The 14,772-nt window shown below is 44.1% G+C and overlaps 3 protein-coding genes across 3 annotated transcripts in view; 1 reads left to right on the top strand and 2 right to left on the bottom strand.

Annotated features, from left to right (window-relative positions):
• Positions 1-1,701: 1,701 nt before the first annotated feature.
• On the bottom strand, positions 1,702-3,773 carry LOC306914828 (protein Wnt-8a-like; the record flags this gene model as incomplete). Its single annotated transcript, XM_079492027.1, has 5 exons — positions 1,702-2,295; positions 2,432-2,574; positions 2,694-2,819; positions 3,034-3,243; positions 3,725-3,773. The coding sequence occupies 5 exons, from the start codon at positions 3,771-3,773 to the stop codon at positions 1,702-1,704; spliced, it is 1,122 nt and encodes a 373-aa protein (XP_079348153.1).
• Positions 3,774-3,896: 123 nt separating this feature from the next.
• LOC306914827 (protein Wnt-8a-like) lies at positions 3,897-7,983 on the top strand (the record flags this gene model as incomplete). Its single annotated transcript, XM_079492026.1, has 5 exons — positions 3,897-3,903; positions 6,417-6,626; positions 6,841-6,966; positions 7,087-7,229; positions 7,366-7,983. The coding sequence occupies 5 exons, from the start codon at positions 3,897-3,899 to the stop codon at positions 7,981-7,983; spliced, it is 1,104 nt and encodes a 367-aa protein (XP_079348152.1).
• Positions 7,984-11,005: 3,022 nt separating this feature from the next.
• The window catches only part of LOC306914826 (protein Wnt-8a-like), a gene marked incomplete at both ends in the record, with an annotated part of 28,994 nt that continues 25,227 nt past the window's right edge, over positions 11,006-14,772 (bottom strand). The window contains 5 exons of the mRNA XM_079492025.1: positions 11,006-11,144; positions 11,859-12,472; positions 12,609-12,751; positions 12,872-12,997; positions 13,212-13,427. Coding sequence (XP_079348151.1) covers positions 11,006-11,144; positions 11,859-12,472; positions 12,609-12,751; positions 12,872-12,997; positions 13,212-13,427 — 1,238 coding nt within the window. The remainder of the gene's footprint in view (positions 11,145-11,858; positions 12,473-12,608; positions 12,752-12,871; positions 12,998-13,211; positions 13,428-14,772) is intronic.

Here is a 14,772-nt window from a genome sequence, read left to right as displayed (position 1 = left end):
CCCAGCTCGAATACACCGAGCTGGGGGTTTGTCTGCTCTATTGGAGAAAATAAGGTCAATTAAGGTGGTTGCACACTGGACGTGTTTTTCGGAAAACCGAAGGAAAAACAGTTTAAACAACAGTTTAATAGATTTAGTTGATTATTTAAAAATATACATTTTCTGGTGTCAATTCATTGATAGAAAAATATTTTAATGACTAACAAATATTTATAATAACCTTTACCTGTACAATCCTTTCCAGTCCCAGACATGTTATCGTTAGCTGGAAAACAAAATATTGCATTACTATACAAAATTATGGTTAATACAGAAATCAGTTAATCCACAGGTTGGTATGGGTGCCTGTTAAGTGGGGTGTGGAATTACTACCTCTGTTATGTGTTATGCCCTCCTGGTAAATTTAGTTTTTGAGTGGTGTAAACCACTCCTACAACTGGCTTTGTTAGTTTGTCTGTCTGTCTGTTCGTACCAAAAAATGAGCATGGTTGCTCTGGTCACCCAGTTCACACGGGTGTGATTTCATTACGTCAGACATTACGTCAGACCACAGCTGATCAGTCTATATAAGACCTTACACCACTCAGTTCACACGGTTGTGATTTTTTGGAAACGTACCACTTCTCAGTCCTTTCAGTTGGATCGCCCTCTCCGGACCGTTCCACCGTTCCCAAGCGAACTGGTGTTTGCACTCTTCCATGCCGGCCTGCGCGCCCACCTGCACGCTGCTCGTATAAGTCAAATAGGCCTTGGGTCCTGTCATAAGAAAGTTGTTTGCAGCCCTGAAATGGTGAAAAGACACACAACAGGCAATTTAAAATTGAGAGAAACAAAAGGGCAAATTATATAGGCCACATAACTGCGAATCCACAGACGAACTATACAATAAATAAATAAAGACTTACCAAGCGTTTGCCAGACAGCCGTTGTGGTGAAAAAGTGCTACGAGCAAAAATATAGAAATAGCCATTTTTGAGTCTGCGTTGTTGGCCGCACAGAGGAGCTCTGGTTTATGGTATAGGCCTATGTGGTGTGGTGTGGTTGTATCACAAACCTGCTCCTTTATTTGAACGAGGAACCACGCTTTGTTTCCGTGATCCCATAGCTGATTGGGCGATGGATTTAGGAAACGCCTATTGCGCACTTCAAAGGGTGACACGTTTAAAGACAGTTTATTTTCCACCCGCTGGCTCACATGTGACACCACCACCACACCACGGCCCACGATGAATCACTTCACCCCGGGATTCCCGCAGAGCCTGTGGAACCACAACCACAACCAATATACAAAATGACAGCGTCACATGCAATTTCAAAGAGCTGACGAATCCACATGGCACGTTTAGGCTACAAATGAGACAGGGCGAGCTGCTACTATTAAAATATTTATTAAGGTTTGTTTTATCATGCAAAAATACATCCGACACAAAACGTCGCACACAACATCGAACGAGACGACAACAAACAAGTGACACACAATACAAGGGAGGGTCAATCCGTGGGAAATGAATATACAGGTTGTCATGCAGTTTGGAGATATATATATATAGTCTATCTCTCCAAGTTATATAAAGTGCATTAAAAGTCTTAATTAATGAAAGGCTGTCAGTTGCTGCGAGTCCAGGATGAGGCAGACTCGTAATGTATTGATTGCGGAGACATTCACATAACAGTCTTTACAGAGCGCGAGCATGCAGTCACTCACTGCTTGCGCTCGGTGCGCGCACGGTGCCTCCGTTTGGTTTTATTGTGCGGCCTTCGTCCGCTCGGCTTCATTTTGCGCGCAGCTCCTCTTTCCCGGCGCGCGCAATAATATTTGGCGACAACCTGCGTGCACGTCTCGCACTTGATCGTGCAGCACCAGTGAAATTTACACTTGCAGCTGCTGACCACCTCGACGCGCTTCTCCTCCACCTTGAGGCCGCAGTCGTGGCACAGCCGGCGGCAGCTCTGTCGCTCCCACTGGGAGCCGTTGTTCTTGCCTCCTCCTCCTCCCCCGCGAAGACACTCGCGGCCCTCCGTGCCATGGTAGCCCAGGCTCTGGTTCTTGGCGCAGTAGTCGGGGGAGTCCTCCAGGTAGATGAGCTCCGTCTTGGGGACGCTGCTGAACGCGTTGGCGATGGCGCCGCGGTTGTCGGCGCTGTCCATGTCCAGCGTCCTCGCCTGGTCGTACTTCACCTTGAGGAAGTTCCCCACGTCCCTGAAGTCCCCCAGCTGCATCCAGCAGGTCTGGAGGCTGCAGCTCCCGGATACTCCGTGGCACTTGCAGGCTTTCCTCATGGTAGATTTGATGGCCTGTCGGGAGACAAACGGGAGATATGTGTCAGGCAACTTCTACACTCTCTAGTGCACTGTATACATAATAGGCCTACTTGACATAATGAAGTAAACACATGTTTGATTATTCAAAAGATAATGAAGCACCACATACCAATCTGCCAGCTTCGTTGTTGTGCCGGTTGATGGCTGCACGCGAATCATGTCCATTTTCCAGCGCGTCCACAAACTGTTTGGAGATCTTCTCGCCGAACGCAGCATTGTCACTGCATCCGCCCCATATCCACCCTTTGCCACCTGCAGAATCAAAAGGTCTGAGTTATAATATACATAGGCCTGCTTCTCATGTCATGTTAAGATACAGAATTGTCGCCCCAGACAGTTTTTCTTTCCTTTTGATCTATACGCCAACGTACCATTTTGTCCAATTTTGGAGTCATCGCAGCCACAGTTGTCGAAGTCTCCCATGCTGCAGTTCTTGGTCAGCGTGTACATCACTCCCGCAGCGCTGATAGCATGGACAAAAGACGTCTCTCTTGTGGCTAAATTGAATTGGAAAGAAAATATGTTATTCATGTGTAATAATATTATTTTGCTATCAAATGTTGTACCATCATTAGGCCTTTGTAATAAGTCCAATCTATGTGCGTAACCATGCGTAATTGCATATAGGCGCCGCGTTATACATACAGCATTGGCACAACTAAAAAGTATAGGCTATAATGAATGAAACAAGCGAAATGTGCGTTTCCTCACCACTGCGGAGACCGCTGTGTGTTGATAACTGGAGCGCACTTTCCGGACAGTTCCACCTGTCCCATGCGAACTGATGTTTACACTCCTGCATGCCGTTCTGCGCGCCCACCTGCACACTGCTGGCATACGTTAGGAAGGCCTTGGGTCCGGTCATGAGGAAGTTATTTACCGACCTGTAGAAAGGAAGAGACATGGTAAGTAAAGTATAGGCTATAGCTTATCACCAGACATCTCATTATTTCTTTTTTTTTAAATCACGCAAACGGAATACTTTAAAAGTGAGAACAAGTGTGTCTTACCAAGATGCTGCAACGTGAACTTGACAGAACATGGACATGATCATGATGAAGTGAAGATTTAGTTCCATGGTATAGCTGGCTGTCCTATATAGTCCAAATATCCCCCCAAAAAAGCGATATCTCTTTGTTAATAATATCCAAGGTGTGTGTGTGTGTGTGTCTGTTCCGTGAGATGGAGAGGCTACTGAATGTCTGACTGTGAAGACGGAGGATATTTATAGGGGTTTGTTCTCTTTGAGTGACAGGTTGTCTCGTCGCTAACATTTCACTGTGAAAATGCCCCAATGAGGACATTAATGGTCGTCTCCTATTGACGAATAGGAGACATTGTTGCATAGCTGCACTTCAAAGAGTTGACGCAGACTGTTAAACAGAGCGACTCATTCATTCACCTGCCGTTCCCACGGCCTGCTTATAGACTTTTCCCACGAATTGGGGCATTTCCAAGTTATATGGTTATGTAATAATAATATTGGCTATTATTGTTGTTGTTACAATGATTATTATTATAATTATAACTATTATTATTCCTATTTCCCCCCTTCAGACTAACGGCTGAAACACATGGATAGTCAGTGCACACCCACAGGGCCCACAAAACAATGCAAATAATATATATATGTGTTTTTATTTTCTATATTTTTGTGCCTCTCCTTTACAGATTAAAAAAAAAAAAACCAAATAAAGCACCAGTAAAAAAATGAAAATCCTAGAGTAACACGTGTCGCAACGCAATACTTTATAAGAGCGTCAGAAAAAGGAAAAAAATATATATATGTGTTTTATGGTAAATAAAAATGTCAGGCATGAATGTTAATGTGAAGCTTTGGGGCTGCATGGAAGTGGTTGGAAATTTGTTCTTACAGCAAATGACATCAGTGTTATGAGATAAGGAGATAAGCTACGAGGTGACTGCGAAGCCATAAAGTGGAGATAATAGTCATGTAAATACTATCATATCCATAATAATCGGCAGTTTCGACGATAGATTAGCAATAAGGTCCATATGGCTCATTGACGGGTGACAATAGGCTAAGTGGTTTTAAGGGATTTTGAGTGGATTAGCTACAGGGTGATTTGATGATCCTATAGCAATGCGTGAATGCGTGAATGGCCCATTTTCACGAAATGTGAAAACACGTTTATAACCAATAAAACTAATAAACCAATCTCGTCAATGTGTCTGGTATAGGCTATACACTCCAGTCCTAACTGTTCTTGTTAACTGTCAGATCTACCCCAAATGGGACATGGAGGTTTTAAACCAAAAAATGAATTAAATTGCCAGGCCCTTTATGTTATGAAATATCATAGAATCAACCCCCCCCCCCCCCCCCCCCCCATCAAATCAAAAGTCCCCCAATGTCAAGAGATTTGGGGTTTCAGCCCTCAAGTTGAATTATTGGGGATTAGTCGCCTCTATTGTCATATAGGACCACATCCCGATGGCCCATTGACGGGTGACAAGTGGTTTTAAAGGATTTTGAGTGGATTACAGGGGATTTGATGATCCCATAGTGTTAATCAATTAGGCGAGGGCTTAAGCCACTTAATCCATTGACATATTAAATGATAGAAACCAGCAGTTTAATGGCCGTTGATTATTATGACAATGACAAGACGTCGAACCTCACACATTGACATGGCCGTGATAATAGGTTAATAGATGTTTCCGAAGGGAACAACTTGGTGCGAAAACTGTCTGGAATCTACAAGAAAATGCAAGAATGCTGCCGAGCAAACACGAAACGCATGTGGTGACGTCGCGGTTCATCTCGGCTATACTGCCTGCTTGAACATCATTCAGTATACATTTGTTTTGTTAATTGTTTAATTGTTAAACGTGCAGGACGCTCCCGCATATACAATCAAATCAAGTTAACCAACAACACCAGGTCCACATTGTGTTATTATTTTATGATAATGTGATTACGATGTTCGACGTCTTGTCACTGTCATAATAATCAACGGCCATTAAACTGCTGGTTTCTATCATTTAATATGTCAATGGATTAAGTGGCCTAAGCCCTCGCCTAATTATTGATTAACACTATGGGATCATCAAATCCCCTGTAATCCACTCAAAATCCTTTAAAACCACTTGTCACCCGTCAATGGGCCATCGGGATGTGGTCCTATATGACAATAGAGGCGACTAATCCCCAATAATTCAACTTGAGGGCTGAAACCCCAAATCTCTTGACATTGGGGGACTTTTGATTGTGGGGGGGGGGGGGGGGAGATTTTTTTTATGTTTTGCATTGGTTTAAAACCTCCATGTCCCATTTGGGGTAGATCTGACAGTTAACAAGAACAGTTAGGACTGGAGTGTATAGCCTATACCAGACACATTGACGAGATTGGTTTATTAGTTTTATTGGTTATAAACGTGTTTTCACATTTCGTGAAAATGGGCCATTCACGCATTCACGCATTGCTATAGGATCATCAAATCACCCTGTAGCTAATCCACTCAAAATCCCTTAAAACCACTTAGCCTATTGTCACCCGTCAATGAGCCATATGGACCTTATTGCTAATCTATCGTCGAAACTGCCGATTATTATGGATATGATGATGATGATGATCATGTGATCGATCGTTGTGATTAATAATGTCAGTGTCAACTCTTTGAAGTGCAGCTATGCAACAACGTATCCTATTCGTCAATAGGAGACGACCATTAATGTCCTCGTTGGGGCATTTTCACAGTGAAATGTTAGCGACGAGACAACCTGTCACTCAAAGAGAACAAAACCGTATAAATATCCTCCGTCTTCACAGTCAGACATTCAGTAGCCTCTCCATCTCACGGAACACACACACACAGACACACACACACACACACACACACCTTGGATATTATTAACAAAGAGATATCGCTTTTTTGGGTGGATATTTGGACTATATAGGACAGCCAGCTATACCATGGAACTAAATCTTCACTTCATCATGATCATGTCCATGTTCTGTCAAGTTCACGTTGCAGCATCTTGGTAAGACACACTTGTTCTCACTTTTAAAGTATTCCGTTTGCGTGATTTAAAAAAAAGAAATAATGTGATGTCTGGTGATAAGCTATAGCCTATACTTTACTTACCATGTCTCTTCCTTTCTACAGGTCGGTAAATAACTTCCTCCTGACCGGACCCAAGGCCTTCCTAACGTATGCCAGCAGTGTGCAGGTGGGCGCGCAGAACGGCATGCAGGAGTGTAAACATCAGTTCACATGGGACAGGTGGAACTGTCCGGAAAGTGCGCTCCAGTTATCAACACACAGCGGTCTCCGCAGTGGTGAGGAAACGCACATTTCGCTTGTTTCATTCATTATAGCCTATACTTTTTAGTTGTGCCAATGCTGTATGTATAACGCGGCGCCTATATGCAATTACGCATGGTTACGCACATAGATTGGACTTATTACAAAGGCATAATGATGGTACAACATTTGATAGCAAAATAATATTATTACACATGAATAACATATTTTCTTTCCAATTAAATTTAGCCACAAGAGAGACGTCTTTTGTCCACGCTATCAGCGCTGCGGGAGTGATGTACACGCTGACCAAGAACTGCAGCATGGGAGACTTCCACAACTGTGGCTGCGATGACTCCAAAATTGGACAAAATGGTACGTTGGCGTATAGATCAAAAGGAAAGAAAAACTGTCTGGGGGCGACAATTCTGTATCTTAACATGACATGAGAAGCAGGCCTATGTATATTATAACTCAGACCTTTTGATTCTGCAGGTGGCAAAGGGTGGATATGGGGCGGATGCAGTGACAATGCTGCGTTCGGCGAGAAGATCTCCAAACAGTTTGTGGACGTGCTGGAAAATGGACATGATTCGCATGCAGCCATCAACCGGCACAACAACGAAGCTGGCAGATTGGTATGTGGTGCTTCATTATCTTTTGAATAATCAAACATGTGTTTACTTCATTATGTCAAGTAGGCCTATTATGTATACAGTGCACTAGAGAGTGTAGAAGTTGCCTGACACATATCTCCCGTTTGTCTCCCGACAGGCCATCAAATCTACCATGAGGAAAGCCTGCAAGTGCCACGGAGTATCCGGGAGCTGCAGCCTCCAGACCTGCTGGATGCAGCTGGGGGACTTCAGGGACGTGGGGAACTTCCTCAAGGTGAAGTACGACCAGGCGAGGACGCTGGACATGGACAAGAGGCGAATGAGGGCCGGGAACAGCGCCGACAACCACGGCGCCATCGCCAGCGCGTTCAGCAGCGTCCCCAAAACGGAGCTCATCTACCTGGAGGACTCCCCCGACTACTGCGCCAAGAACCAGAGCCTGGGCTACCACGGCACGGAGGGCCGCGAGTGTCTCCGCGGGGGAGGAGGAGGAGGCAAGAACAACGGCTCCCAGTGGGAGCGACAGAGCTGCCGCCGGCTGTGCCACGACTGCGGCCTCAAGGTGGAGGAGAAGCGCGTCGAGGTGGTCAGCAGCTGCAAGTGTAAATTTCACTGGTGCTGCACGATCAAGTGCGAGACGTGCACGCAGGTTGTCGCCAAATATTATTGCGCGCGCCGGGAAAGAGGAGCTGCGCGCAAATTGAAGCCGAGCGGACGAAGGCCGCACAATAAAACCAAACGGAGGCACCGTGCGCGCACCGAGCGCAAGCAGTGAGTGACTGCATGCTCGCGCTCTGTAAAGACTGTTATGTGAATGTCTCCGCAATCAATACATTACGAGTCTGCCTCATCCTGGACTCGCAGCAACTGACAGCCTTTCATTAATTAAGACTTTTAATGCACTTTATATAACTTGGAGAGATAGACTATATATATATATCTCCAAACTGCATGACAACCTGTATATTCATTTCCCACGGATTGACCCTCCCTTGTATTGTGTGTCACTTGTTTGTTGTCGTCTCGTTCGATGTTGTGTGCGACGTTTTGTGTCGGATGTATTTTTGCATGATAAAACAAACCTTAATAAATATTTTAATAGTAGCAGCTCGCCCTGTCTCATTTGTATAAAATAAACTGTCTTTAAACGTGTCACCCTTTGAAGTGCGCAATAGGCGTTTCCTAAATCCATCGCCCAATCAGCTATGGGATCACGGAAACAAAGCGTGGTTCCTCGTTCAAATAATGGAGCAGGTTTGTGATACAACCACACCACACCACATAGGCCTATACCATAAACCAGAGCTCCTCTGTGCGGCCAACAACGCAGACTCAAAAATGGCTATTTCTATATTTTTGCTCGTAGCACTTTTTCACCACAACGGCTGTCTGGCAAACGCTTGGTAAGTCTTTATTTATTTATTGTATAGTTCGTCTGTGGATTCGCAGTTATGTGGCCTATATACATGTGTCCTTATAATTTGTTTCTCTCAATTTTAAATTGCCTGTTGTGTGTCTTTTCACCATTTCAGGGCTGCAAACAACTTTCTTATGACAGGACCCAAGGCCTATTTGACTTATACGAGCAGCGTGCAGGTGGGCGCGCAGGCCGGCATGGAAGAGTGCAAACACCAGTTCGCTTGGGAACGGTGGAACTGTCCGGAGAGGGCGATCCAACTGAAAGGACTGAGAAGTGGTACGTTTCCAAAAAATCACACCCGTGTGAACTGAGTGGTGTAAGGTCTTATATAGACTGATCAGCTGTGGTCTGACGTAACTCGTTGTGAATGTGTGTGTAGCAGCTAACATTAGCCACGCCACTATAGAGTCGATCGACAACAACGGGAGGTATATAAAAATAAATCTATCGCGACTAGCGACTGGACCGCGGAGGGCCGTCTAACACAGGATATTTTTTTATAATTAGGCGGGATTATTTAGATCGCGAGTTATTAACGTTTTAAGATTTTCGTTGTCGTCGGCTAAACAGGCAGGGAGCATTTTCGATGACGTGTCACTGTTGTGTCACACCGAGGATTGCACAACAAGCGCATCTAGGCTGTGGAGCGATGCGATCCGTTTTCATATCACTAATTTGACGGAGATTAATCAATCTCCGTCTCGGGCACATGACCGTGACCTTGAACTTGACGGTGATTTACGTCATGGGCCTTTAAACTGTTAACTATTATCAGCAATATTTAATATCAATGGTCTTCTGTCAGGTGTGTGCTGTGAACAAAAGTGTATCTCAGCCTTTTTTCAGCCTTATGTCACATTACCAAATGTAACCAAGCTAGGAAGATAAAAAAACGAAATACAAGGAACAAGGAACAAGGAAATTATACTCTGCGAAATGCCCAGGTTAAAAAACTTTAATGTAAAAATGTCCCATACTGTTGGGCGGGCCCGTTCACAATGCAATTCAGGTATGAAGTTGCGGACGATATAAAATTCACCCCAGGGCTGCATTTGGCCCGCGGGCCGCACTTTGGACACAGCTGCATATAGCCTGCATTATTGTGTTCATCACCATATGTTAGGTAAAGGTGGGGCTGCTGATTTGAATTGTTTCTTGTTTATTTGGATCCCCATTAGCTACTACCTTATAGTAGCACTTACTCTTCCTGCTTTATGTTCTGCTTTAACCTATGTTATGTTAATGTATGTTTAGCATAAAAAATATAAAACTGCCTATATAACTAACTATAAGTAACTGCAGTTACTGCCAACTAACTGCAGTTACTGCCAACTAACTGCAGTTACTGCCAACTAACTGCAGTATACATCTGAAAATGTTCTGTGCCGCCATGCAGGGACCCTCCAGAAGAGAAGGAAAATGTGTCATTTTTTGCGATGCAAAAGAAAATAGATATATAGATTATGCTTGCAGCATGGCACAAAGAGACTTGCTGTGAGCTTGTATATCTGAAAATAGATATATAGATTAAGCTTGCAGCATGGCACAAAGTGACTTGCTGTGAGCTTGTATATCTGAAAATAGATATATAGATTAAGCTTGCAGCATGGCACAAAGTGACTTGCTGTGAGCTTGTATATCTGAAAATAGATATATAGATTAAGCTTGCAGCATGGCACAAAGTGACTTGCTGTGAGCTTGTATATCTGAAAATAGATATATAGATTAAGCTTGCAGCATGGCACAAAGTGACTTGCTGTGAGCTTGTATATCTGAAAATAGATATATAGATTAAGCTTGCAGCATGGCACAAAGTGACTTGCTGTGAGCTTGTATATCTGAAAATAGATATAGATTATGCTTGCAGCATGGCACAAAGTGACTTGCTGTGAGCTTGTATATCTGAAAATAGATATAGATTATGCTTGCAGCATGGCACAAAGTGACTTGCTGTGAGCTTGTATATCTGAAAATAGATATATAGATTAAGCTTGCAGCATGGCACAAAGTGACTTGCTGTGAGCTTGTATATCTGAAAATAGATATAGACTAGAAAAAGTGCCCTTCTGGGCACAGGTCTCCACCAGGAGGATAGGAGAGTGTGTGATGTTTGGTAAAATGTTTAGGAGTAATATAAACATGTTTGTTTGGGGGCTTTGTGTATGTGCGCGTGTGCGTGTGCGTGTGTGTGTGTGTGTGTGTGTGTGACGCAACTTGGCATGTTGAGCATGGTTGCTATGGTCACCCAGTTCACACGGGTGTGATTTCATTACGTCAGACATTACGTCAGACCACAGCTGATCAGTCTATATAAGACCTTACACCACTCAGTTCACACGGGTGTGATTTTTTGGAAACGTACCACTTCTCAGTCCTTTCAGTTGGATCGCCCTCTCCGGACCGTTCCACCGTTCCCAAGCGGGAACTCTTCCATGCCGGCCTGCGCGCCCACCTGCACGCTGCTCGTATAAGTCAAATAGGCCTTGGGTCCTGTCATAAGAAAGTTGTTTGCAGCCCTGAAATGGTGAAAAGACACACAACAGGCAATTTAAAATTGAGAGAAACAAATTATAAGGACACATGTATATAGGCCACATAACTGCGAATCCACAGACGAACTATACAATAAATAAATAAAGACTTACCAAGCGTTTGCCAGACAGCCGTTGTGGTGAAAAAGTGCTACGAGCAAAAATATAGAAATAGCCATTTTTTAGTCTGCGTTGTTGGGTGGTTGTATCACAAACCTGCTCCATTATTTGAACGAGGAACCACGCTTTGTTTCCGTGATCCCATAGCTGATTGGTCGATGGATTTAGGAAACGCCTATTGCGCACTTCAAAGGGTGACACGTTTAAAGACAGTTTATTTTATACAAATGAGACAGGGCGAGCTGCTACTATTAAAATATTTATTAAGGTTTGTTTTATCATGCAAAAATACATCCGACACAAAACGTCGCACACAACATCGAACGAGACGACAACAAACAAGTGACACACAATACAAGGGAGGGTCAATCCGTGGGAAATGAATATACAGGTTGTCATGCAGTTTGGAGATATATATATATAGTCTATCTCTCCAAGTTATATAAAGTGCATTAAAAGTCTTAATTCATGAAAGGCTGTCAGTTGCTGCGAGTCCAGGATGAGGCAGACTCGTAATGTATTGATTGCGGAGACATTCACATAACAGTCTTTACAGAGCGCGAGCATGCAGTCACTCACTGCTTGCGCTCGGTGCGCGCACGGTGCCTCCGTTTGGTTTTATTGTGCGGCCTTCGTCCGCTCGGCTTCATTTTGCGCGCAGCTCCTCTTTCCCGGCGCGCGCAATAATATTTGGCGACAACCTGCGTGCACGTCTCGCACTTGATCGTGCAGCACCAGTGAAATTTACACTTGCAGCTGCTGACCACCTCGACGCGCTTCTCCTCCACCTTGAGGCCGCAGTCGTGGCACAGCCGGCGGCAGCTCTGTCGCTCCCACTGGGAGCCGTTGTTCTTGCCTTCTCCTCCTCCCCCGCGGAGACACTCGCGGCCCTCCGTGCCGTGGTAGCCCAGGCTCTGGTTCATGGCGCAGTAGTCGGGGGAGTCCTCCAGGTAGATGAGCTCCGTCTTGGGGACGCTGCTGAACGCGTTGGCGATGGCGCCGTGGTTGTCGGCGCTGTTCCCGGCCCTCATTCGCCTCTTGTCCATGTCCAGCGTCCTCGCCTGGTCGTACTTCACCTTGAGGAAGTTCCCCACGTCCCTGAAGTCCCCCAGCTGCATCCAGCAGGTCTGGAGGCTGCAGCTCCCGGATACTCCGTGGCACTTGCAGGCTTTCCTCATGGTAGATTTGATGGCCTGTCGGGAGACAAACGGGAGATATGTGTCAGGCAACTTCTACACTCTCTAGTGCACTGTATACATAATAGGCCTACTTGACATAATGAAGTAAACACATGTTTGATTATTCAAAAGATAATGAAGCACCACATACCAATCTGCCAGCTTCGTTGTTGTGCCGGTTGATGGCTGCATGCGAATCATGTCCATTTTCCAGCGCGTCCACAAACTGTTTGGAGATCTTCTCGCCGAACGCAGCATTGTCACTGCATCCGCCCCATATCCACCCTTTGCCACCTGCAGAATCAAAAGGTCTGAGTTATAATATACATAGGCCTGCGTCTCATGTCATGTTAAGATACAGAATTGTCGCCCCCAGACAGTTTTTCTTTCCTTTTGATCTATACGCCAACGTACCATTTTGTCCAATTTTGGAGTCATCGCAGCCACAGTTGTCGAAGTCTCCCATGCTGCAGTTCTTGGTCAGTGTGTACATCACTCCCGCAGCGCTGATAGCATGGACAAAAGACGTCTCTCTTGTGGCTAAATTGAATTGGAAAGAAAATATGTTATTCATGTGTAATAATATTATTTTGCTATCAAATGTTGTACCATCATTAGGCCTTTGTAATAAGTCCAATCTATGTGCGTAACCATGCGTAATTGCATATAGGCGCCGCGTTATACATACAGCATTGGCACAACTAAAAAGTATAGGCTATAATGAATGAAACAAGCGAAATGTGCGTTTCCTCACCACTGCGGAGACCGTTGTGTGTTGATAACTGGAGCGCACTTTCCGGACAGTTCCACCTGTCCCATGCGAACTGATGTTTACACTCCTGCATGCCGTTCTGCGCGCCCACCTGCACACTGCTGGCATACGTTAGGAAGGCCTTGGGTCCGGTCACGAGGAAGTTATTTACCGACCTGTAGAAAGGAAGAGACATGGTAAGTAAAGTATAGGCTATAGCTTGTCACCAGGCATCACATTTATTTTAAATCACGCAAACGGAATACTTTAAAAGTGAGAACAAGTGTGTCTTACCAAGATGCTGCAACGTGAACTTGACAGAACATGGACATGATCATGATGAAGTGAAGATTTAGTTCCATGGTATAGCTGGCTGTCCTATATAGTCCAAATATCCCCCCAAAAAAGCGATATCTCTTTGCTAATAATATCCAAGGTGTGTGTGTGTGTGTCTGTGTGTGTGTGTTCCGTGAGATGGAGAGGCTACTGAATGTCTGACTGTGAAGACAGAGGATATTTATACGGTTTTGTTCTCTTTGAGTGACAGGTTGTCTCGTCGCTAACATTTCACTGTGAAAATGCCCCAATGAGGACATTAATGGTCGTCTCCTATTGACGAATAGGAGACGTTGTTGCATAGCTGCACTTCAAAGAGTTGACGCAGACTGTTAAACAGAGCGACTCATTCATTCACCTGCCGTTCCCATGGCCTGCTTATAGACTTTTCCCACGAATTGGGGCATTTCCAAGTTATATGGTTATGTAATAATAATATTGGCTATTATTGTTGTTGTTACAATGATTATTATTATAATTATAACTATTATTATTCCTATTTCCCCCCTTCAGACTAACGGCTGAAACACATGGATAGTCAGTGCACACCCACAGGGCCCACAAAACAATGCAAATAATATATATATGTGTTTTTATTTTCTATATTTTTGTGCCTCTCCTTTACAGATTAAAAAAAAAGACAAAATAAAGCACCAGTAAAAAAAAAAAAATCCTAGAGTAACACGTGTCGCAACGCAATACTTTATAAGAGTGTCAGAAAAAGGGGAAAAAATATATATATGTGTTTTATGGTAAATAAAAATGTCAGGCATGAATGTTAATGTGAAGCTTTGGGGCTGCATGGAAGTGGTTGGAAATTTGTTCTTACAGCAAATTACATCAGTGTTATGAGATAAGGAGATACGCTACGAGGTGACTGCGAAGCCATACAATGGAGATAATAGTCATGTAAATACTATCATATCCATAATAATCGGCAGTTTTCGACGATAGATTAGCAATAAGGTCCATATGGCTCATTGACGGGTGACCAATAGGCTAAGTGGTTGATTTGAGGATTAGCTACAGGGTGATTTGATGATCCTATAGCAATGCGTGAATGCGTGAATGGCCATTTTCACGAAATGTTGAAAACACGTTTATAACCAATAAAACTAATAAACCAATCTCGTCAATGTGTCTGGTATAGGCTATACACTCCAGTCCTAACTGTTCTTGTTAACTGTCAGATCTACCCCAAATGGGACATGGAGGTTTTAAACCAATG

This window comes from Electrona antarctica (assembly GCF_951216825.1).
Source record: "Electrona antarctica genome assembly, chromosome: 22".
NCBI lineage: Eukaryota > Metazoa > Chordata > Actinopteri > Myctophiformes > Myctophidae > Electrona > Electrona antarctica.
The sequence above is the reverse complement of the archived record's forward strand: the minus strand, read 5'-3'. Positions and strand labels throughout refer to the sequence as shown.